This window comes from Limanda limanda, chromosome 4 (genome assembly GCF_963576545.1).
Source record: "Limanda limanda chromosome 4, fLimLim1.1, whole genome shotgun sequence".
Classification (NCBI taxonomy): Eukaryota; Metazoa; Chordata; class Actinopteri; order Pleuronectiformes; family Pleuronectidae; genus Limanda; species Limanda limanda.
The window spans coordinates 8,297,333-8,322,980 of NC_083639.1; the positions used below are offsets into that span (position 1 = coordinate 8,297,333).

The window sequence follows — 25,648 nt, forward strand, 5'->3', positions numbered from 1 at the left end:
GTATAAATGTTTACTCCACCCAGACGTCTGCACAGTCATACTGTGAATTTCAACACTAGAAGAAATGTAATCACTGAAAGTCTATTGTCTGTTTTAATTTGTAAGTGTTGCGATACAATGCAGCAGAGGTTTTCTTGATGTCAAGTGCAATGGGCCTAATTACATTAACTGTCCGTCATAAATTATTTTCATTGATCTGAGTTACATATATTGTCTTAATTGCATTGCTTGGTTCAACAGTGCTGTGTATTCACTGTTACAGTTTACCCTGTGCTTTTTAATAACCAATAATCAATCAAATGGAATATTAATGATTAAACCTGTATGTTTCTGCAGATGATTAATTTAAAATAGATCCGTTTCTTCAGCATCTAATGAATTCAATAGTGCATGAATGTATTTATTTACTCCTATCCGAAGGAGCTGGGCATCATTGATCAGAACAGTTAAATGTGTTATATACTGCATAGTGAGCGTATCATGTGTTTAATTAGTCCATTATTTAGCTGATGCACCCTGTGTTTGTAAAGCTGCTCTCTCTGTCCCGACTGTATCAGCAGAATTAATGGTGTTTGGATAAATATTGGTCAGTGTTAAATCCAGGATGATGCTGGGAAATTCATGTGGGACATAAAATATGACATTTTGCTGCTAGTGTTGACTAATACAGTCCGGAAGCAAACAGAACTATATATACATTTACTGTGTTACATTTTACAGGACAAATCTTCTTTCTGAAGGGAATGTCGTTTTTTTTACTGAGTCTTAACAGGTGCTTCGCTCTTGTTCCCTCAGATCTGACTTTGATGTGCTCCAACTTTTAAGGCATGAAATAAGTCTCCCATGTGTGGATCAGAGAGCACTCTCATTTCAGCGTGCCCCCGTTGAGGACCCTCTGGTGGCTACACCGGCGATCCACAGGACATGTACGGCAGTGCCAGAGCTGTTGGCCATATAGAGAGCAGCCCCGCACGGTCCCCGCGCCTGCCAAGGTCCCCCAGACTGGGCCATCGGAGGGCCAACAGTGGGGGCGGGGGTGGTGCGGGGGGCAAGACGCTCTCCATGGAGAACATCCAGTCCCTCAACGCTGCCTACGCCACGTCAGGGCCCATGTACCTTAGCGACCACGAGGGCGTGGGCTCCACTGCCACTTACCCCAAGGGCACCATGACTCTGGGTCGCGCCACCAGCCGGGCCATGTACGGGGGTCGGGTCACAGCCATGGGCAGCAGTCCCAACATCGCTTCCGTGGGGCTGCCCCACGCTGACCTTCTGTCTTACAGTGACCTGGGCTCCCTCTCCATGCTGCACGCCCACCATCACCACCACCACCAGGGGGTGCCCTCTGCTCTGCTGAGGCAGGCGGTGCGGAGCAGTGGTGGGGACCTGCTGGAGATACAGGCCCAGTTCAGGGAGATGCAGAGGGAGAATGATCTGCTGCGCAGGGAGCTGGACCTGAAGGACAGTAAGTTGGGATCGTCCACCAACAGCATCAAGAGCTTCTGGAGTCCTGAGCTGAAGAAAGAGAGAATAATGAGGAAAGAGGAGGCTGCACGCACATCGATCCTGAAGGAGCAGATGAGAGTGACCCATGAGGAGAACCAGGTGAGACTCTGAGCTAATCCATCCATTACTGCAGTCAATTTCAGCTGCCACTGGTTTCCTCCCTCTCTGTATCTTTTGATTTTAAGTGTTGTCTCTTTCTGCTTTCACCGTTCTCTTATCTGCAGTAGACCACTGTCATCTCCGGCCCGACAGCTCACAGAATTACTGCAGTCAGTCATGTTTTTCAGTAATTGTGGAAACCTTTCTTGAGAGAGTTCCTTGTGCACATGAATATTTAACACACGCTCTCTTCGCACAGAACTCCGACACAGAATCAATGTCAGAGACCACTTGAGCCACAGGAAATACAAAACCCTTTAATATAGTTTTCTCGAATCTTGTTTTTTGAAACACGTGCCAATATGCAGAGCCTTGTGCCTTATATGAACCTTCATATTTCCTCCTCAATACAAACCTACTCTCAATTGTTTAGTTATTGATTGAAAAGATGATGACACTGCCAACACGTGAAATAGAGATTTCTGCAGCTTGACCACATTAACGCTTTATTTTCGTCTATTTTTTTAACTTTTTATTTCGGATTGTTCACAGAGAGTAAGATGTCGAAAGGTTTTTGCTTTCCTGTGTGGGTGTAGTCGTGGCCCAGTTAAATCAGTTACTGACAAGAGTGGGCACAAGGCCCAGAGACAAATGCCAAGGACACTTAAACACTCAATATCTGTCTTATACTCTCTCTCTCTCTCTCTCTCTCTCTCTCTCTCTCTCTCTCTCTCTCTCTCTCTCTCTCTCTCTCTCTCTCTCTCTCTCTCTCTCTCTCTCTCTCTCTCTCTCTCTCTCCACTGTCTTTCCTTTACTTATTCAGACATTGACCATTTCTCTCCGTCTTCATTTGTCTTCATTTAAGTTTTAATGCAACAAAAAAGTCGGAAAAAATATCAGCAGACCGAAAATGTGGTATTGACAATTCAATTCAGTTTGATTGATATGTATAGCACCAAATCACATCATATATTACCTCAAGGCACTTTACATAGTAAGACCTTACATTTCATATTATAGAGAAACACTTAGCGGCAGTGTAGAGAAAAAAACTCTATACTGATAGCAGCACCACTTAATAATAATAATAATACATTATTTTTCACCCATGTTTGAAATGTACAGTATATCAGAGCAAATATAAGCCAAAGGTTTGCATAAAAATCTCTTGTTTTAGTTTGAAATTTCTGCTACGAGTAAAAGTGCACAACAGACACCGATGTACAGATTGTGGAATGGGTCAGCGTATTCCTCGACCGGCTGGATGAAGCTGTTTCTTGAGGCAGGCTGTGGTGGCATGATGCAGCAAAATGCACGAAGCCTTGAGCAATGAGAAAAGGCTGGTGGTGGTCTCGTGCCGGTCTGTGTCTCTGTCCGTCGGGGTCGAGCTACGTTGTCTGACACCGAGCAGCCAGTAGGCCGCTCATTACTCAAAGCGGCAGACGCTGTCACTCTACTGTTCAAGGTCATAGCAGGATACCATTAGTGTGACCCTTAATTGAGACCCGCCTGTCCCTGTGCACGTCTGCCTGGGTTTGTGGGTATGAACGTTCCCCGAATAGATTTTAGCCTTGTTATGTTTGAAGAGGCTTCAGTTTCCCAGCTTGTCCCTGAAGTAGTGTCATTCCGCTAAAGGGAACAATGTCGAGCTCTCACAATCCCATGATTTTACCTGGTGGCGATCCCCGAAGAGCAGCCAACGGTGCTGTGAGTTTTTTCTATATCTGTATGATTCATGAAAATGTATAAGGTCAGTGTTGTGGAGAAGAAAGAGTCCGTTCGAGCCAAGGCAGCGCTGCCACTGACAGGACCAGAGCCATTCATCATTTCACTTATCCCTTATGTTCAGTGCGATTAACCACTCAGAGTGATTCTTTGTGTAAAGAATATTTTTAGCTTGGCTTCGCACGCTGTCGGAGCTGAATGTGTCCGGCACGATGTGAGGCTGTGCAGTGTGGGCTTTTGTGCTCACTATAAAGAGAGGAGAGTTTGTGCCTTGTAACTGAAAATGCTCTTTTCTCTCTTGATTTCAGGCTCTATGAGGCATCTTTACGTAAGCGCATACACTTACAGTGGGGTGGTTTGGTCACACCCACCAGGCTGGTTGAGAGGCTCACTGAGGAGCAAATTGTCTCATTAATAATGGAGTAATTTCAGGCCCATCATTACATCTGTCTTCTAGCACCCTTTACAATTGCATCAGGTGCCCGAGGCCTCTATTGGCCCGAGCAAATGCCATGCATTATTTATTAAAAAAAAGGATCTGGGAATAAATGATGCGGATATTTTTTTTATACCACGTCTCCGGAAAAGAATGAAACCATATAGGTATCAGTCTCCACTGTGAGCAAAATACCAACTCCTTTATAGACTGTGTAGCTGGCGTCGTTATAAAACAGAACAGTTTGACTCCAGCTGAATTTCTTGTCATGCTGAAGCTGGACAGGAGCTGCTCGAGGCAAGTGAGTGAGCTAGAGCGTAGCATGTCTGACTGAGTCATGACCACTGCTGCTTAGCCACCCAGTCAGCCTTCATCAATGCAACCCCCAAAATGGAGGCTGAGCTTCCCGTATCACTCCGCTTTGTCTGTACTGTAAGCTACTGATTGTTCCACGTCAATGAGCAGTAAAAGTGAGAACATGTGAACACAGCGGGACTGTTGGGTCTCACCAAAGGGCTGGGGGTTGGGCGTACAGCATATGGGAGCATGAGGATGCTTGTTTGTGTGGATATGTGTACAGTCTGCGGTATGTGTGCACTAATTCAAGATTCCGATTCAAGATTTTTATTGTCAAATGAACAGAGATAACATGAAGTAGTCACTGTCAATGAAATGTTTGGGTCGCACACTCTCTTTAAGCAATGCTCAGTAATTTCAACCCAAAAAAAATAAATAGAAATAGTATAAAATAGAATGAAAAAGAATAAAATAGAATAACAATGAAATAGAATATCAAAAATTTTAAATAGAAAATAAAATATATACATCTAAATATATGTCTTTACAGACGAATGATGGTGAGCTGATGGAAATGTTTGCATTTGTGATTAGAGGTTTTTTTCCCCCCTTTGTTGTTTTGCCAGTTAAAATTGTGAGTGCAGAGGTTAAGTCATCATCAGTCTGTTTTGTGTGTGGGAGAGGTGAACACTTCAAAGGTAGAGTGAACTATTCTACAAAAAGACTTGATATTTGAACTCACAGCAAAAGAGATCTACACCTTTACCTGTAGTTCGTAGTTGTGGATGGAAATGGTCGTCGCGTCGTCCATCTCTGTCTATAGATGGAATTACCTTAAGGACAACTAACTGACACAGCATCCACACCACACCTGGAGAAAACATTAGCAAACTTAACCACAGTGAGAGAAGAGAGGACTTTTTGAGCCTAGCTAACATTAGCAGTCTTAGAATTTCGAATTATGTATTAATCCAAATAAATTGAACCTAGCCTACTGTGCTTGTGTGGTGTATTTAGGTGGCTTTAAATCTATCTGCACATTGTATAGACAAGTGTCAAAGTTGCTGCTGCAAAGCTCACTTGCAGAGAGGACGAGGCAGCTTCTCAGAGCCAGCACAGCTGCAAACTGTGATGCTGACAACTCTTCTACTATAGATAACAACATGTCTCATACTCCTAATACCACCTTTGCCCATCTTCCCTGATTTTGTTTTCTTTCCCTTGTCCTATTCATGGACACGGCTCCTATTCCGGTCCACAAGCTGTTCCATCCGAGCACAGACAGAACAGGCAGCTGGCAGATATTTTCTGAATTTGACCAAAAGAACATTGTATTAGAATTGTTTTTTCAACCTTTAATGGAGAATGTTGATGTCTAGATCTGTTTTGTCAGAGTCACGCAAAGTTCCAGCTGTCGTGTATACAGTACGTGATGGGCAGAGGTATTGATGTTTTCAGTAATGTCATAGTGAGCCCGTATGGACACAGGAAGTATCATGTGAACAATCAAAGTGCCCGTGGATCCTGTCTGTGGCAACCACCCCCTCATCCTACGCACATAAGATGGCTGCTGCTGCAACCAGAGGACATGGAGGTGAAGAAATGAGGAGTCCCTCTCCTCATTTCATGTCATATTGTTGAGATGAAATGAGGACCAGTGAGTAATTTACAGAGAGCAAGGCTGGTAAGATTTAGATGGGAATGGAGAATGGAAGAACAAAGCAAAGGGGATAAGACTTGTTCCAGTCCACTGGTGTCTTTTTCTCCAGAACTGCACAGTTTTAGATTAATTCATAGCAGGGACAACAGAGAAGAAATATCCATATGAATCCAATGGTGAAGAGTATATTCTTCTTTTATGTGACAAAAGCGGGCAAGACGTTGAATCCCTACATTCCCTCTGCAACTTGTACTTTCTGGAATTGTATGTAAACGCAGTACAGGGACACAGATGTCTCTATAGACATGATTTCATAGTCTTATCTAAATAAATAATAATTTCATGTGAAAGACAACGTCTATACTTGTCACTTGTGATTCAGCATTGCGAGCATAGGCTGTATATAGAGATAATGTGTCTCCACTTCCTCCAACTAAGAAAGTGGGAGGAGGTGGAGACACGTCTGTGTGTGTGTGTGTGTGTGTGTGTGTGTGTGTGTTTGTGTGTGCGGCTGTGTGTGTGCGTGTGCGTGTGTGTGTGTGTGTGTGTGTGTGTACGTGTGCGTGTGTGTGTGTGTGTGCGTGTGTGTGTGTGTGTTTGTGTGTGTGTGTGAGTGACACTGAGTAATTGAAGGGAAGCCCACGCATAGGGACCGGTCTTTGGCTTCATCAAGCTGAATTATGTTCAACTATTACAGTCGGCTGTTCTGTTCTATGAGAGAAGCTCGGAGTTTCTGCCAAGACACGTCCTATACTTTTCAGATGATAAACAGCAATATAAAATATAAAACCGGGATGAACAATGAAAACTACTGTAAAAATATCATTTAGAATCTTGCTACTTCTTTGTGCTGCTCTGACTCTCAGATTTCTGCCTTCACACCATTCTCTTACTCTCTTTTAGCTGAGTGCAGATGAATAAAGGCCGCGTTTGTTGGCATGGCTGTGGGTGTAATTGCATATTGTCAGCCGTCACGACGTACAGCAGAGATCACGAACGGCTCCTCTGACTCAGTGGTTTGGAGCTGTCCATCTGGAACACCCACTCTCTCTAACACACATATACAATATAACACATGCAATATACCAGGTGGTGCACACTGCTTGTCTCTGTGCCTGAAAAAAGAAATGAATGTCACCAGCTTTGTGTCTCAGTCTTCCAAACGCTAAAACTTTAACATGACATCACTTCAGACTATGATGGTGAAGATTTTAAACATGTAGCTCCTGAGCTTTGTTGTGCATAAGTTAAGGCTTACAGGGCTGCAAACATGTCAGAAGACTATGAAACCGTTTTGTTGCTGGATCTGTGATTTATGTAAATGTTAGTATACCTAGCTTATTGTTATTTTGTTTCTGCACAACAGACGACGTCTCTCCTTGACTCGTGAAACCTCTGAAAGCTCATTTTGAGGATATGTAGCAGAAGAGAAGCTTGGGGACCACGGCTCGTATCCGCTGAGTCATGACTGACTCATAGGAACTAGAGTTTTGCTGTGGATGAGAGGAGGATTTGGGCCATATAGTCACTTTTACCCACAGTGCAATTATGCAAATGAAAATCATTGGAGTGCCTCGTGCAGTTTAAATTCAAGACAGCAGACTATTGATCAGGGCAAAGGGATGAAGCACTGATGAAAAGGGAGAGGGAGCAGTGTCAGGGCTCAGCTATCAGCACGCCGATATTTTCAGGGATTTATGCTCCAACATGGTCATCTTTTCTTGATAACTGTTTTTCTGTATAAATTATGTTGTAGGAAACCAGTCAGGAAGGCTATATTAAATTATTTTGATCTACACATATACATTAATGAAGATAATGCCTTACATAAAGGGGAAAGCCTTGTTGTACAGTGAATGCGTTTTACGTTGGGACTGTGTGTAGATCCTGGCCTGGTAAGTTATGGAAGTGTGAGTAATTGATGGCATGTGCATGCAAATGAAAGGATTACGCTCTGAGTCACTCAGTGTGAATGTTAATTGTGTGAGTCGTCTTCTGTGTTGGACCAAATGCTTGTGACTCACATGAGGGAGTGTGACACAAACTGTTGAAGATGGCAGCTTCTCGCAGTCAGCTGAAAACTCATCAGCTCTCCCTGCTATCACAAACACTGCCCTCTCATGGCCAGAAGAGCACATGCTTCACATGACAGCATCACGCCTTGTGCACTGTGGAAGTGGGGCAAAAAATGTTAGAGGGATGAAAAACGGATTCAGAGTTCTGTTTCAGTATTGATACACTACTAATCTCCATAGGAGAGAGATGTTTGACCAACAATCCAAACCCAACAATATTCATTTTTACAGTCACACAAGAAAGAACACCAGAAAATATTCACATTTGAGGCGCTTGAAAAATGACATAAATGGTTTATCATTTATGGTTATCGCTTAATTTTCTGGTCTTGCAGTGATTGATTGGAGCTGTTTTAAAGTTTTTTCAAACCTTTTATTCATCTCTCTCCGGAAAGGTCATCTTGATAAAGTCATAGTTTGTCTGTAAGTGTATCGATTTTATTCATGGCAGACATTTTGACTCGTCATTGCAAGAAAAGGGAAACACTTTTAGTTCACTAGACAGGACTGGATACCTCCATTAAGGCCCAACAGTCCCCTTGTGAAGCTACGTTTAAATTGATATATCAGTCCCCTAAATATGCTGGACCTTTCTCATCCAGACCCATTTATTATGTTTGAGGAATGAAGGAAAATGTTGAAAGAACCCCTGTCTCGCAATGTTAACGAAAGTCTCCTGGATCTGCCACCTGATGAAAACATAACCTTCTTGTCGGAGGCTCGGTTCGACCTTATGTCCCAGGAAGTCATGACAGCAAGTAGGGACAGAAGCCAGACCCTGGATCTCATATGGGAAACGATCATTATTGAGTGTATTGATTCCACATGTGCTTCTCCTGCTGCAACAAACCAACATGTCTGCTTTGACAACGGTCCCTTGTGGATGAAATGTACTGACCGAGGCCTGAACACAGACACAGACTTTCAAGTGTCTCTCATCATCCATCGCTGTTGCATCATGCTCTGATGCCCTGTTTTTACCATACATTTGTTTTTTTCTGTTCATTCTGCCAATTCTCTGCAGCTGCTTGATGCCAGGCGAACCAAGGTTTGTCCCTATGTTTGCACCACGTTCTGCGTGCACAACATAGAGTCACCTTCAGGGTGACGTGTATTTGGCGTGACACCTGGCAATCCCTTTGTACCTTACCAGCCTCCTCTCCTATGATTCCCTTAAAACCCCCCAAGAGGAAGTCAAAGATTTTCAGCACCTTAGTGTGGTTGTATGGTGGCCGAGACGCCTCACAAAAGCTCAATATTGGAAAACACAAATGCAAAAGCCAAAACACAACTGCAAAAGCAACAACGCCACAACACAACCAAAGCCACGACAGAACCGCAGACGCCACAACACAACTGCAAAAGCCTCAACATCAATGCAAAAACTACACAATGGACTCACAACCACAGCGGAAGTGAGTGACAATGGATGTTGACCATGAATTGAGCAGTAACCTACTGCGGCCAAGTCATGGATGTTTGGGTCAAGTGAGGAATTGATTGCGAAAACCAGGACAAGTCAGTTGCTGCTTTAAATGAGATGCTAGTATATTTGATGTGTTACAGTACAGGTGCTGGGATCATGCAAAAAGAAAACAAATGAACCTGTACCGTAACACCTCTAATAGACAAACATCTCAATTTAAGCGCAGATTGGTTTGTCCAGGTCTTCACAAACAACAGCTCACTTGACCAGTTAATAACTCTGCATGTTTCATTGTCAACATCTGTTGGTTGTGGTTGTGTTTCCATTGTGTGGCTTTTGCATTCGTGCTTTCCATGAATGCACCTATGTGAGATGTCGCGGCCACTGTATCCTTGTCCAGTCAACCCTCATGTTTCCCCACAAACAATGTGGAACTGGATCAATTTGTTTGATTATCTCGAACCGGACGAATCTGGTGCTCCCTCTCCCTGTTGTATCCCAAACCCATCAATCCCAGACGGCCTGTAAATGTTATTTCAGTGTAAAAAACTCTTTCCACTCCTTTAAATCCTTACTTAGCCATTTTCTGGACATAGATTGATCTGTTATTTTTCTCTGGAGAGTTCTGCAAGATGAACATTTCAACAGGAAAACTGAGCCCAAGTCAGTCTTTGACAGAAACTGGCCCCTTGGTCCCAACTCTGTTTCCTTAAACCCTGAACCGACACAACTACACACAATTTAATATGTTCGAAAAAATAGTGTGTGTTGTGCTTTATTTTGTTCCGGACACACACAGATTCACAAACCTGCTCACTTTATCTGGACATGACCTCCTCTCTACTGTGTGTGTATTGTAGGTTCTGGTTTTACCGTCCAAGAAGTGTCCACTTCCACCAATGGTAACGGCACAATATCTGTACAGTATTTGTATCCAGTATCTGTGTACTCAACACTTTTAAGGGTACTGATCGAATTACGTCCGTACAACATTGCACTGATTCACGTCGGTCACAGAGCTAGCTAACTCATCTATTTTACTAGAGGAGGTGAAATTAGATTTTCTGGTATTACAGAGTGAGCCAAGTACAGAAAAAAGTACCGTAATATACCTGAATTCTGAACTGTAACCAAATCAATTGAAATGTGGACTGCTCCCAACTCCTCTGGACATAAGTATCGGTATAATCACGATATTCATGTTGTAGCCTATTAGAGAACAAAGACCTGTCCTGTGCTGCAGGGTGGTCTTCTGCTTTGATTAGAAAGTTGACACTGCTCATTTTTATGAGCACAGAGCAGCAGACTAAAAAGTGTATGTGTTTGACAGCTGTAGTTTATTTCAATAATCAATATATTTTATCAGTAAGTAGTTCAATTCTTACTGTAATGCCAGGGGACTCAGATTTTCTTTTTCATTCCAGGATAATAAAAAGGATTTATTATTTCACATTGATACCAAAGAAACAATTCAGTCAATTGACAATATCAGTTGTAAACTGTCTCTTTACATGTAAATGTATCTTCAGGTAAGTCATGTGTTGCCCCATGTTTAACCCACTGTAGCATTTTCCCACAGAAACATGTGAAACAGCATTTGGAAAGGTTGTTCATGTGTAGTATTATCAGGAGAAGCTTTTTGTGTTTATTCCTTAAATTGATTTCAATGATTATTGCACCTTGGTGTGTGTATCTGTATACATGCATGTTTGTGTGTGTGTATCCATCAGCATCTCCAGATGACCATCCAGGCTCTGCAGGACGAGCTGCGCACACAGCGAGACCTGAACCACCTGCTGCAGCAGGAGGACCGCAGCCGCTCCGATCACTTCACCACCATCGAGCTGACAGAAGAGAACTTCCGTCGGCTGCAGGCAGAACACGACCGGCAGGCCAAGGAGCTCTTCTTGCTGAGAAAGACGCTGGAGGAGATGGAGCTGAGGATCGAGACACAGAAACAGACCCTGGGTGCCAGAGACGAGTCCATCAAGAAGCTGCTGGAGATGCTGCAGAGCAAAGGGCTGCCCTCGGGCAGGGCGTGCGAGGAGGAAGAGCAGGAGAGAGCTAGGCGGATTGCCGATGCAGAGGCCCAGCTGGGACACCTGGAGGTCATTCTGGATCAGAAGGAGAAAGAGAACATCCATCTACGAGAGGTACTGTATTATGTGACCTAAGTTATGTTGATATATATGTACCTTTCTCATCTCAGACCTTTGGAGCCAACTGTGATGAATTCACTGTTAGAGATAAAACTGTTTTATATGTTGTAGTCACTAGAGGGCAACACTGCCTGTAACAAAATCCATATGCTCCACTCTGCTGCTTAAACTGTAGCAAACTGAAAACTGCAGAGCACCTCAGCAGTGTTTTGTGTTGAGATGAACTTAAAACACAAAGATTTTTGCAAACATTGTGTCTTCTCTATAAGGAACTGCACAGAAGAAATCAGCTTCATCAAGATCCAGGCAAAACCAAGGCCCTGCAGACCATCATCGAGATGAAAGTAAGAATCTAATCAAATTCAGCACTCAACAGAAAAAGAAAAGATCATCGTTAAATATGTTTTCTTCAATTAATAATAAATACGTTTGTTATCCATCTGCAATCATTTTCATTTATGACGTTTGATGTGAATGTGATCTTGTAGTTCACTGCTTTGTTTCTAAATTTAGGCCTTCACTGATGTTTCACTCAGTCTGTTGTTGTCATTGTGATCGGCAGCAGCTGAGTCAATAGTCAACACTGTCACACACACACACATACACACACACACACACACACACACAGACACACACACACACACAGACACACACACACACACACACACACATACACTGACACACAGTGTATCAAAGCAGTTGTGTAAACATGAACAAGAACACATTTTACTGTTAGAACATTTCGGTTTTTATGTTGATCACCGAACAGGTACAGAAGTCAGTCGCACCAAGCTGCAACACACTGGTTTCATGACACATCTAGTGTTTATTATTACATTGTCTAACTTTACAGATTATCTTCAAACATCACAGACTGTGCATCTGTCATTTCAACCTAATTTTGTGCAGCTTTTCCATGTACAGAAACTATGTGTAAAGATTCTGAGGACGCAAAAATATATCAGAGCTGAATTACAGCTAAATTAAGTACATGATATTTTGTCTTTTCTGTTTGATGTAATCCGATCGTGCAGATCTTAAAATGGCATCTTGGATTTGAATAAATCACTCCAAAGCAAATACTGTAAGAATATGATTGTAATATTTTGTATGTAACTTTGAAGCTTCAGGGGAGATTTAAAAGCCATTTAAATATTGGGACAAACATTCATATTCATTTTAAGATGATGGTTTGCAATTCCCGACCACCATTATCAGACGTGATTTATTTATCTTAATTTTCAACACATTGATATTCAACTCTGTAAGCAACTGCCACGGCTTATGTAAATATATATAATATGCCTGTTCAGATCAGCACTTGTTGTGCGGCAGCTGGCTTCAGCAGCATGTCTCTGTGAAGCCGCTGTAGACTCCCCCAGCCTCACTGCAGAGGCCTGACATCACTTCCTCAAAATAAATCATGACATCATCGCTGAGCTGACACAGCCCCACTCACTTGGCCGGGGCGGGCCTCAGCCCCCCCCCCCCCTCAACGCGGTCATGTGACATCTGTGTTCGGGGATCCTGTTGCAGTAGCATACATAGCAAGGGAAGGGAAGACCCGCCTCCTCCTCCTCCTCCTCCTCCTCCTCCTGTGCTGTGCAGGAAGACCCTGCATCTCTCCCCTCTCCTCTCTCCCTCTGCTCTGTTGGTGCTGATGGAAGCATGAATTTATCCCCTCCCTCCCTCCCTCCCTCCATCCCTCCCCTACATCCCTCCCGCCCTCTCCTGCTCCTCACTCACCAGAGACAGTGCACAGCATATAGCCTCCCTGCTGCTACCATGGAAACAGGTGTGGTTGTTTATGACAGTGAAAGGCCAGTATGCAGCGAGACAGAACGAGAGACACAGATACAGGGAAAGAGAGCTAAAAAGCAAGGTTTACTGAGCAGGTCGGTGTACCAGTGATTTCATGTGGACGGAATAAAAAACCTCCCTCTTTTTGAAGGTACGCTGTCTTGTGTCTATCGCAACAATGTTAGTTCACAGACGTTGGTCTCGTTACACGGAGACAGAGATGAGATGCAGCGACAGGGCGAAGCGCATGCACATGTACACCGCTCACGCATTTACGATTAAAACCCTCAGATGCTCCTCTGGTTGTCCATCGTTCCTCCCTAGGACACATTACCCAGGCTCCTCTGCAGTGGGGGCGATGGCGATGACTGACCCATCTAATGGCCACAAGTTCATAAGTTCAGAGCCATTATGTGGAGAGAAGGAGGGACACAAAAAGAGAGAGAGGGAGACAGAGAGAGAGAGAGACGGGAAGAAGAAAGATTGCTCTGTGCTCTGCTGGAGAGGGAGATGGACCATGGCTAATCTTAAAGACGTTGTATTATTTATTTAAAAAGCCATGAAGCTAAAGCTGCCCTCGTAGTCGCCGTCCAGAGACTGGTTTCTGCATTGATCGGCAAGCAACTACGGCGAAAGCAACTACAGCTTGTTACTTTTCTTCCTTTGCCTCCACACGTTTCTCTCCGGTCCGGCTAATCTCTCCGTGCTGGATGTGCGCTCAGTATTTCCTGATGGTGATTAATCCTCTGTGCTGCTGCGAGGAGCTGGGTAGAAAGATTCTGATTTCAGCGACAGATGCTGCAGTTTGCTCTCAGCTACACCAGCTTCTCTTTAACTCACTCTGCACTCTCTCTATCCTCTCAATCTCCTCTTGTGGCTTTCTGCTTGTCCGGGGACGCTCGTCTCTAGTTCAGGTTCATCTGCAGCATGCAAGTTGTGCACATGCCAGTCAGCGTTTTGAGGTGTGTCTCCTCTGCGTGTTTGTGTGCAGGACACCAAAATTGCCTCTCTGGAGCGCAACATCCGAGATCTGGAGGATGAGATCCAGATGCTGAAGGCGAACGGCTTACTGAACACAGAGGACAGAGAGGAGGAGATCAAGCAGATGGAGGTCTACAAGAACCACTCAAAGTTCATGAAGTCCAAGGTAAACACACGTTTGCATCATGCATGCTAAACTAGAAGTGCAGGTCCGGTGAAAGTATGACTGAAAAAACATGCTGGAGTTACAGAAAGCTGGGTGCAGGGAGCAGGATACTAAGTGAAGCTGAAAGGCAACTTAAATTAGCTGCTTTTGCTTTTAGTGTCATTAGCAAAGTGTCTTGCTGGCAACAATCTGAGACGCGTCTCTGCTGTTTTTTCCGGAAGCCTCAGTGTGGAGAAACCAGGCAAAATCAGCAAGTGCATGCTGGGCCATAATAAAATACATTTCCTTAATTACGTACGAAATCTTATTTTATTTCTTTATTCGTCTGCTGCCAACATTCGGCGGTGATGTGCATAATGTTCAAAAACGAACGTGTACGTCTGCAAATAAAGTCAGAGTTTATGTGAAAGCGTGAGCGTCTGTTGCTCGTACGTCTCTCCGGAGCTTTGACTTTGTGTTTACATACCGCTCCTCATATTAGCCGACCAGGCACACTTTAGTTTTTTCTATTTTTAGACCCCTTTTCATCAATCATGAATAGAGATGTATAATATATGATGAATGCAGGGGAGTCAGTCCCAAATGCATTTTTGATGAGTGAAAAAAGCGTGTTGATGAAAATAGTGTAAAAGCTGCGCTGCCTGAAAGGAGGTTTTTCTCTCTTTGTCACACACAATGCTGAAACAATACAACGCTAATGTATTGGGTGTGTTTGCCATGTGGCGTGCAGATTGACCAGCTGAAGCAGGAGCTGTCGAAGAAGGAGTCGGAGCTGTTGGCGCTGCAGACAAAACTAGAGACCCTCAACAACCAGAACTCTGACTGCAAACAGCATATCGAGGTGCTCAAAGAGTCTCTCACTGCCAAGGAGCAACGTGCTGCCATCCTGCAAACAGAGGTCTGTTGATACACAACCTAACAATACACAACCGCACAAACAGTTTCACCCTCCCGGACCAGTTGGAGCAAATGAGAGGCCTGCTGCAGACCAGAGGCTTATCAATGCATATCACTCTCATATCACATCTGCTCTTATTCCGTGTGGAGACTTCAAACTAACTGAACTGTGACACAGGGCAGCAGCAAATGAACAGTTATTCTGAGTCTGATAATCACAAACTTACAACAACTGATTAAAGGCCAATTTATGCCTCTCCGTTTCTTCTATTACGGACAGATAAGACCGCCCTATCCGTCATGAAACGCCCTCTCCGAATGCTTCGTACAGCTTTTCGTACACGTCTGATTTTTCTAACTATCCGTCTTCATGCTGGAGACCCGACGGACCGCTCTTGGCTGTGATTGGTCCGCGAACGACATCATTTCCGTATGGCGTCATTTCCGTATTTCCGGACCTCAAACTTCCTGTTTACTTCCTGTTTACTTCCATGTAGCATCAAACCCAAACACAACTATGATTCTACGATTAATGTGACGTGTGTGTTAAGCCAGCGGAGTTGTCCGGCTGACGGTGGCTCGTTAGAGCACTGAGGGCATGTGTGCACAGTCACATACGGTTATAACGAGCTTTCAAAACGGCGCTAGCAGGCTAGGCTAGCGGGCTAGGCTAGCCACCATGCTAACTGCGGTGGTAACAGTGCAAGAACCCGCCGTCACGACTTTAATTCCACTTCTATCATGACACTGTTTCTATAATACCGTCAGGTTAGAAGCAAACACTGGATAGTAGTAGTTAGTGTCGGGAGTCCCTGCTGACTGTGTGTGGAAGCTGGGGGGAGCTAGGTCCGTGTAGCTTCTAGCTACATGTAGCCTCAAGCAGATTCAAGCTGTGGAATCAGCAACACAGTTCGGAAACAAGACCGGGGAACCGCTGCGCTAAGAAACGATTACATCAGCATTTTGACCCGCTGGGTGTCACTTTATTTAGTTCTGTTAGTTGCCATGGTTCAGTGTGTGGGACGCAAGCTAACATGTCAACAGAGACACGTGGACTTCTTCTTCCCAAATGGGGTAGGCCTCTCTGAGCTCGTCTTCCGTTGCGCCACCTATGGGTTTGGCGGTGAATTTTTTCCGGACGTAGACTGACGGAGAAGTAAAAATCAAAAAGAGTCTTTGCCCCCTGCTGAGAACTCTCCGAGAAACGGACACGTAGTAGTATATAAGAGCCTTTATACTCAGTCCCTGTGTTCTTACTGCAGCGTATAAAGTAAAAATAAAAAAAAAAAACTTTAAAAGACTTCTAATGAATGCAGCTATATTGAAGAAAGAAATTATGAGGATTTTATGAAAAAACTTTTTTCCTTTTCATATTGCGACTTTATTCTTGTAAAATTAAAACTCTATTTTAAAAAGTAGGAACTATTCTATCTTTTAAAAAACGTCGAACTTGATTATCTCTAAATATTCCGACTCTATTCTCGAAATCTCTGTCCTCCGTCGTACATAACAACTTGAGGTTTTCAGAATTTGTCATGTTTAATAATTCTTGTCAAGCAGTTTTCTTTATTAGAGTCAAATTTGAAGTTGGCTCCCTGTATGGACTTGGTTCGAGTGTTTGTGGCTGTGTTGTGCTTCAGGTGGATGCTCTCCGTCTGCGCCTGGAGGAGAAAGAGTCCTTCCTGAACAAGAAGACCAAGCAGCTGCAGGACCTGACGGAGGAGAAGGGAACTCTCGCTGGAGAAATCAGGGACATGAAGGACATGCTGGAGGTCAAAGAGCGGAAGATCAATGTCCTGCAGAAGAAGGTGAGAGTCGGAGTTGAAGAAAACCTCACAGTTATTTCTGCGTTATTCATTTTGCAGGTTTAGTCGGTCATTTAGAATAAATGATGAAGGGAGTGAGATATTCTTGTGCCCTGGACTAAACCAGTCAGTGAAACACACAGCACTGTGGTTACTCTCCATTAAGAGTGAGAGAGTCTCTGTCGCTCTCTGGGGGAAAGTGTCCATAGAAAGACAAGCAAGAAGATATTTCTGCCTCACTGTGTGTGTGTGTGTGTGTGTGTGTGTGTGTGTGTGTGTGTGTGTGTGTGTGTGTGCGTGTGCGTGTGTGTGTGCGTGAGTGCTATAAATAGTCACAGAGTGTTACTCTCTCTCTCTCACCCTGACATGCTCACCCATTCTCTTTGCATTTTCTCTCTTGTTCTATCACACCTCCTCTCCCTTATCATTTCACTTTTATCTCTCTCTTTGTCACCTCTCTTAATTTCAAAACATTTGTCTTTTGTCTTTCATTCGATGTTGTATTTGGATTAGTTTCTCGTTTATCTCATTCGCATGACATTCATTTGAATTAGATCCACACAGTAAGTTTTTACAATAGCTGTATAGTACCCTTGTTTAGATTTTTGTATTTTTTCCTTTCTTTTAGTTTGTCATGAGGGTTTTTATCCAAATTGCACACATACACATACACTCATAAATAACAACCCCCTAAAGATGTCTGATTTCTTCATCAATATCTACAAATTATTTTCTGATAAATCAACGTAAAATGTTGAAAAAACGTGCCTATTACATACAATTTTACCTCAGAGAGATTTCACAGGTTACTCACACTACACAATCTTCATAGCACGTGTGAAATATGTCCTTCTCCACTCGATGTCAGAGGTACTGGTCTATCAGCAGGTTTATCCTGAGGTTCAATTTCTGCTTCTGACTCAAACTGACACCATTGTTACCGTGACTACAGCTGTGTTGACAGCTGTAGGGGAAGCCTCAGGGTAAAGGCTGTGACAACACATGCGCTGAGTGCTTGACCGATCATAAAAGAGGGGACAAGCTGATCAGTCAGAATAAACTGAGGCCAAGAACTAAAACCTTTTTGACAGACAGTGAAATAAGACCCAGCAATTTACGGAATGAGATCAATAATGTCTACATTGAGCATTACAGAAAATCTGCCTATTCTAGTTGATTCCCTAGTTCTGAACCTGTTAAAGAACCACAATATTTTGCTATATAATTCTCCTTTTTATTCTGCTGTACCTCTTAAGATTTTTCTTCAAAGACTGATTGTATTTCTTCCTAAAATAGAAAAATGCTTGTGTGTAAAGCCCGAGTACATTCAAGGCTATGAACATGACGGTGTCTGTAGAGGATGTAAATCCTCAAAGACATTTCTGAGATATTCAAGCTTTAAATACTACTTTGGTTTTGACATCATGCTTGTTCCTTTTTTTTGCCTTTCTCTTCTTCGCTGTGGTGCCTCAGATTGAGAATCTGCAGGACCAGCTGCGGGACAAAGACAAGCAGCTGAGCAACCTGAAGGACAGGGTCAAGTCTCTGCAGACCGACTCCAGTAACACAGACACTGCCTTGGCCACCCTGGAGGAGGCGCTGTCAGAGAAGGTACATGACTGCAGGACACAAAGATGCATTTCAGTCATGTTTGAGATTGTACCCGTTTCTGTAAAAACATATATTTTCCGCTATTCAAGGGTCACTTCATTGCAGGTTTCTGTTCCTCTGAGATGAAGAAAGTTTGATGTCAGGGCTTGTTTTTATTTAACTGCTAAAAGTTCCATTGTTACTTTTACTCTTCCCGCTGATTTCCGAATAGATGATCACATTTCTTCTTTAAAATATTCTTAGATAAAGAGAGCTTCAGAGGTCCTGTGCACTTTTGTTTACGTCTCACCAAGAGAAGCTTAATCCCAGCTTGAGTTGGTTTGTGAGAGTAAGAAACAATGTTCGCTAAAACAGAATTTTTAATTCAGAATTGAGTCGCATTAGATGTGATTTCTTCCAGTTTAGTTTCCACTTCTGTGGCTTTATGATTTTTTCTTTCGTATCTGTTACAAATGACAGCACAGAGAATGTATTTCATTGAATCTAATGAAATGTATTCATCTTCTCACAGATTATTATTATCATACATATTATTTCATGTCTTATTTACTTGTAGAGATTTGAGGAATTCAAAAACTAATATTAGGGCCAAAAAAGTTCAACTCAAATGCAGTTAGAGGGTTGATCCTTGTCTCTGATTGGCTACTGCTGCTCTAACCACATGTGGTCAGTCAGTGTGACCAAGTCAGTCATACAAAACACTTTTAATCGTGGGTGTGCGTGTGTGTGTGTTAGGAGAGGATTATAGAGCGTTTAAAGGACCAAAGAGAGAGAGAGGATAGAGAACGTCTGGAGGAGGTGGAGTCGTACAAGAAGGAGAACAAGGACCTAAAGGAGAAGGTCAACAGCCTGCAGATAGAGTTAACAGACAAAGAGGTCAGTGCATTAAGAAATGGTCGCATGTTGGGACACATATTGTTAACAACTACTCAGCTTTTCTATAAAAGCTGCTCTGCACCCCCTGTTTCTTCCTCTCAATAAACGTTTGTATGACATTTAAGCCGACGACTCTGGCTCTGTGGTCTATACTTCTGGCCTGCCTGGTTTGAGCCTGTCTGTCTGTCTGTGCTGTCTTTCCCTCTGCAGTCCAATCTCATCGATCTGAAGGACCACGCTTCATCTCTTGCGTCTTCTGGCCTCAAGAGGGATTCAAAGCTCAAATCACTGGAGATCGCCATCGAGCAGAAAAAAGAGGAGTGTAGTAAGTTGGAGACGCAGTTGCAGAAGGTACGTTCATTTTTTGAAGCTTTGAGCTCGATTTCACATGGTTGTCTAGTGTTAAGATTCAGCATATTTCCATAGCCTCCTGTTGTCCAGTAGCTAATTGCATAGTCAGTTAGATTTATATGTAACAATCAGCTAAAGTAACGATTTCAATCGTTTGTGTGCTCACATTGAGAATATGTCAGACAAAAATCCAACCTTCAAATTCAAGGTGAAAAAAGACAAAAAAAAAGGACAAAACAAGTTCATCCAAAAAGTTATTCCAAAGCCAAAATGTCGCCACAACGGTCCATCACAAAAACAGTTTCATCATAAGATCTTGTGTCTGTTTCTGGTGCATTCGATTTTATCCCAAAATGTCATGTTTCATGTTAATTTCATGATACAATATACGAGCAAGTGCATGCTTGAATGAAGAAGATCCTATGATGTGACTGAAAGCTCCAAAGCAGCCACTGTGTGAACCTTGTAGTCCACTTCCTTTTTCTGTGTTGAATGCTTCAGCTGAGGCGGAGCGTCGGAGAGCCGCTCTGTCCTGAGTGACTGTGGACTGTAGAGATGCGCCTCATTAATCCCACTGAACTGTAGATAAAAATCCAGAGCAGCGTCTCCACTGTGAAGAAGAGAATTATCTCACTGTGAGTCCAGGGACCATTTAGCTTGAGACTATTAAGTAGTTATCTATAGACTTGAATTTTTCGAACTCAAAATGCCTAGAGCTGTGAGTTATTTTCAAAAAGGAAAACACTGAAGAATTAAAACAAATCATCTTCATCAGAAAAGACTGTGTGATATCAAGCAGACATGAGTTCACATCCGTCCTGAGTGCACTCATCACAAGGGGTCAGTGCCCAGTTCAGGCTAATGCTGTCCACTTGTGATCAGATCTCTCAGGACAGATGTGAATACCAGGTCTGAACGGGATCATATAAATAGTTAAATTTAGTTTAATAAAGAGTGAAAATTCTGTTGATATCGCTCCAAACTGGACTGAACGAGGAATGTGAAGCTGGTTTAAATAAAAAGCGTTGTGTTAGAACAATGACTCCATCACGGTTTCTCTGCTATAACAGACTGCACCACTTTGTCAGGTGCCTTCAGGAAGCAGACAGTCAGTGAAACCACCTCCACCTGCTCCATAATCCACAGACTGTCTGTCCCTGTGTCTGTTCCTCTACGTTGGTCCATGTCTGTGTCACCCTTAACAACGCGAGCTGTTACCCCGATGTTACTGTTGTGTCCAACATGTGCTGTAACATGTGTGATCCTGCTGTTCTCTCCTCTCGCTCAAGATCAATTCTAACAACTAACTTACTCTCCTGGGTCCCCTCCTCCTCCTCCTCCTCCTTCCCTCAACCCCCCCTGTTGGCAATGTAGCAAGCTGAGCAGCTATTCAGTCACATGAACAATCCTGTAAGTCCTTCTCCTGAGCTCTGTGAGGCACACAGTGAAAGCATGAGGACACGTGGAAACTTCTTTGAAACGTGCTAGACCCGAGCACAGGTCCTGCTTTCACCCACCGCCCCGCTCAGACGCATGTTGACCATTGCACTGTGCTCGTACAATGGGCTTTATACTGCACTCCCAGTCCTGTGTCACGTGCTCATTCTGCAACTGTTTGTGTGTGTGACACGTGGTGAAACTGGTGCTACATGTACAGTTTGTAAAGTTCACTCTAATTGATTAGTCGGAAGCTCACAATACATCCAGTTATTTGTCTCTGTGGTTGTTCTGTAGCTGGTTTATCTTTGATCAGTTTAAACACTTTCTTTTTCTTGCACACTAAGAGCACAAGGTTTCTGCACACAGTACAGCAGTTTGAATTGGTTTAAACTTTTGAATAAACCTTCAGTGGGTGGACTCACATCAGGGACATTGTGTGACATTAGGAAATCCCAGAGCATATTCAGATACAAAGCACAGAAATACAGCATCAGCCTCTTCACAAAGGCACAAAGTGAAAGAAAGGGAAGTGAACGGACGTGGCCTGGAGTTAACGTCCCAGTTTATCATGTGATTTGAAACCTAGATTCACAGAATGAGAAACAAAATTAGCCTCATGGTTCTTAAACTGTGGAATACAACTTTTGTGACTAAATTATTTTTGATTTATTACGGGAGAATTGATTTAGCTTTAAGATTACTGATCAAATTCTGTGTGAAGTTTAGCCAATCAATCAGACTTTTTTTGTTTGGTACTTTCCATGCAACCAATATAACACAAATTGCTTTTCAGGATAAATGCAGTAAATACTACTGATTTTTTTGTCAAGAATAATGAATTATTCTCTAGGAAAACGGTGAAAACTTCCTGGCCCAACCCCCTGATCTGGATTCCACCGAATTGTAATGTGTTCTTCCATCACCCAACCACTTACTCTCCCCACGTTTCATAATAATCCATCCAGTAGTTTTCACACATTCTTTAAACTATAATGAATCAATAAAAGCAATGGAGCCTAACTTTTACGTCTATATTTTAATACACTTCTTACATCATTTGTGGCTCTAAAACAAATCAGAAAAATCGACAAGGAAAATCCTAACATCCCTCCTCGAGCTGAAAATTCGGCACATCCTATTGGCCGACAGACCCACTTAGTCTCTGTTGCCTCTGTACCTCCTCTCTTTTGACTGACAATTGCAAACACTGTGCAGCACTGTTGGGTTTGCATGACTTGGTCGACCGTGTTGCATGTTGTCACTGTCAGTGTTGCCAACGCTTCTCTCTCGTCTCAGTGTGGTGCGGTTATAGCCGAGGCTCTGTATCGGCCATGGTTGGAGGTCACTGCAGTGTTCTGGTGGATGGCTCTGTAACTGTTTAGCTCCTGCACTCCTGCGACCTGTGTTGACGTGTGTGGCTGCGTATATTGTCCCCAGGGTGATGTGTGCCGCTGTGATGTAAATCATGGAGAAATACAAACTGTTGCAACCACAGCATCAAGATTAGTCCTTATTTACCAGACAGCAGTGCTCTGATTAGTGTGTGACAGACAAACTAATGAGACTGAATGGTGATTTAGCATTTTATTGCCACTGATTTGTTAATATTTGCTTATAATGAATTGCAGCCCTGGCCTCACCATGTGTGTGAAGCTATTGGGAATCTCAAAGGGCTGTTAAATGTAGCCAAATCTGTTAAAGCTAATGAAGCAGCACCAGTAATGATGCCTTTGTCTACATCATCTAACTCATTCAGAAAGAGAGGGAGAGAGAGCACATGGAGTAGTTACTATGAGATACTGATGGACTACAGTATGCTTTGTGTATCTTTGTCATGGCCAGTAAAACATTGGATGGTTGTCTGGACATTTTCTGAGTGAGTCTTTACACGTGTTCTTGTCTCTGTGTGTCTTCTCCACCTGCTGCATGGAAGCAGAAAGCCCATGAGGTGGAGCAGCAGTCGGGCCCCAGAGGGAACCCAGAGTTCGTAGATCGAGTGAAGCTGCTGGAGAAAGAGATGAACTACTACAAGGACGAGTCCGGCAAGTCTCAGACGGAGGTGGAGCGACTCCTGGACATCCTGCGAGAGGTGGAGACCGAAAAGAACGATAAGGACAAGAAGATCGCAGAGTTGGAAAGGTAACTAGTCTTTGAGACTTTTGTCTCATTTATTGTCTTATTGTAAAAGTAAAGTCTAAATAGATTTGAACTGTATACTATTTATTTCAAATAATTGGCCATTTGTCAACGTTTAAAGGGGAATTTTGTCATGAATGTGCATGTGTAACTGAATAATAATGCTGCGGTAGTGTCAACAGTGTAATCTTATGGGGCAAGTGTGACAGTCCATAAAATGTCCACTGAAAGGGTTTTATTCATCAAGAAAAGGTTCAAATTGTTATCTCTGTCTAGACACGTATCTCTCTTAGCGATAGGTGTCACTCTCAAGAGGTGAGACTGAGATTTTTACAGGAAGACGGTGAAAAACGTGGAATTTACTGAGAAAAGCTATTCGTGTTCTAATGTGGACAATGTCAGTAAAGCATTTGACTTTGATGGTTGTCCCTTGTACTTTATGTTTTCAGACTCTATAAAAATAAGAGCATTTTATTGTTGAAGAAAATAACTTATAGTGGATATTTCGCAGCCTATCGCAGTTGCCCAATAAGATACAATGGAACCCTTACCGTCATGTCACGGCTTCCAGTTGAGGTAATCCAGTGGACCGAATTTTTAAGTATTTTTAAGCAATTCTCCTTTAGGCATTTTACAAGAGTTGGTTCATTAAAATTACAAAAATCCATATTTTCTCCAAAAATGTGCTGCTGTCATGGAGCTAGTTTGAAATTTATGATATTATTCTTCGAGATTTGTTTTTCAGTAATGCATCCACACACAAAGTTATGCAGGTCAACCAACCCTTTACTGTTGTTTTTCTCAACAACACACATCTGTTTGTGTTGTGAGGTTATGAGCAGTATTTCAGCTTTGTCATGTACTGTGTGTTTTTATATCTGTTTAGCTGTCTGTGTCTGTACATGTGTGAAGTCATCAGGGTCTATCAGCACACACACTGGATCCAGTCATAGTCTTGTCTTTGTGTCTTTGTGATAAAGTTCTGACTCGTTTTTACATGTGAACACAAAGTGTCCTTGAGTCACCTTCTGTCATGGAAAAGCTTTCAGTTAATGGACCACATAAATGAAGCTGGTGGCCTCATCAACTCTTGGCTCACCTCTCACTGCCGTACATGGTCCAGAGTCTCCACCCGTGGAAGCTGCTATAGGCTTGTGTCTTTCTGGAGGAGGCCACCATGTTGTCTTTCACCTGGGACGGCTTTTCTAACTGATGGGACAACCATTGGTTGGACTGAATGAGGACCATACAGGACCACAGCCCCTCTCCCTGCCCACTTAGTTCCACCTATTGTTGAAACCAGTGATAGTTTTCCTCAGGGTCACTGTGTGTCAGTGTCTGTGCTTCTTTGTCAGAAGTGTTTTGATTAATTGTTCTTTCTTGCCCTCTTTTGTTTCTGTCCTGTTTTCCCTTTTCAATTTTCCGTTTCATGCCCACCTCTCCGTTTTTTGAACCCTCTGCCACTGATCACTTTCAACCTTGGCCTCCCGTTCTTCCTCCCTCAAATCCACTCCTGCCTTTTTTCAATCTCTTCCCCCCCCAACCCGACACCAGCCCCCCTCCCTCTGCCCCTCGCCTCATCCCTCGTCCCAGTGGCAGAGCTCCCCCTGACCCGCTCCCTTCTGTCTCTGCTGCCCCCCAGCAGATAGGGGGCATGGTGTGGGATTTCCTGGGAAAGTGAGTGCTCTGCCCTGGCACTTTCAGCTCGGCTGCGGGGGTTAAAGTCTCCGACTGCTGCTGCTGCTCCTGCATCTGGTTTTCACCCGTGTGCCTGGGTGTGCCTGCTGTCTGTAGGAATCCCAGGTCTTTGTGTCACAGTGAAAAGCTCTGTTGTTAGTCTGTGGCGTCATTCCTCGACAGCTGTGCACACAATACAAAGATTCCTGGATTCGTGTTTGCTCTTGTTTCTTTTCAGCATGTTTGACCAGTGGTTAACTCTATGCATACGGTCCATGAATGGTTTTTAATCTTTGAGAATGTGTTTGTGAGTGTGTGTGAGAGAGAGAGAGTTGAGTTAGTGTTGCATGTTTGTTTATTCAAATTGCACGTGAACCATTAACAACTATTTATCTCGGCACCGATGACAGAATGAGGAAGAACCCAATCAAAATTTAGTTGTGTGAAAAATCACCAAGATAAAAGCCCCATACAAATTGTGATTAATTGCTCAGGAATGACTCAAACTGTATGTGTCTCAACATT

The 25,648-nt window shown here is 43.2% G+C and overlaps 1 protein-coding gene across 1 annotated transcript in view; it reads left to right on the plus strand.

Annotated features, from left to right (window-relative positions):
* Positions 1–924: 924 nt before the first annotated feature.
* erc2 (ELKS/RAB6-interacting/CAST family member 2) overlaps positions 925–25,648 on the plus strand; it is a 29,966-nt gene continuing 5,242 nt past the window's right edge. Inside the window, exons 1-11 of the mRNA XM_061069196.1 lie at positions 925–1,605; positions 10,955–11,377; positions 11,653–11,727; positions 14,175–14,330; positions 15,061–15,228; positions 16,868–17,035; positions 18,506–18,643; positions 19,379–19,519; positions 19,730–19,870; positions 23,247–23,449; positions 25,001–25,123. Of these exons, the coding sequence (XP_060925179.1) occupies positions 925–1,605; positions 10,955–11,377; positions 11,653–11,727; positions 14,175–14,330; positions 15,061–15,228; positions 16,868–17,035; positions 18,506–18,643; positions 19,379–19,519; positions 19,730–19,870; positions 23,247–23,449; positions 25,001–25,123 (2,417 nt within the window). The remainder of the gene's footprint in view (positions 1,606–10,954; positions 11,378–11,652; positions 11,728–14,174; positions 14,331–15,060; positions 15,229–16,867; positions 17,036–18,505; positions 18,644–19,378; positions 19,520–19,729; positions 19,871–23,246; positions 23,450–25,000; positions 25,124–25,648) is intronic.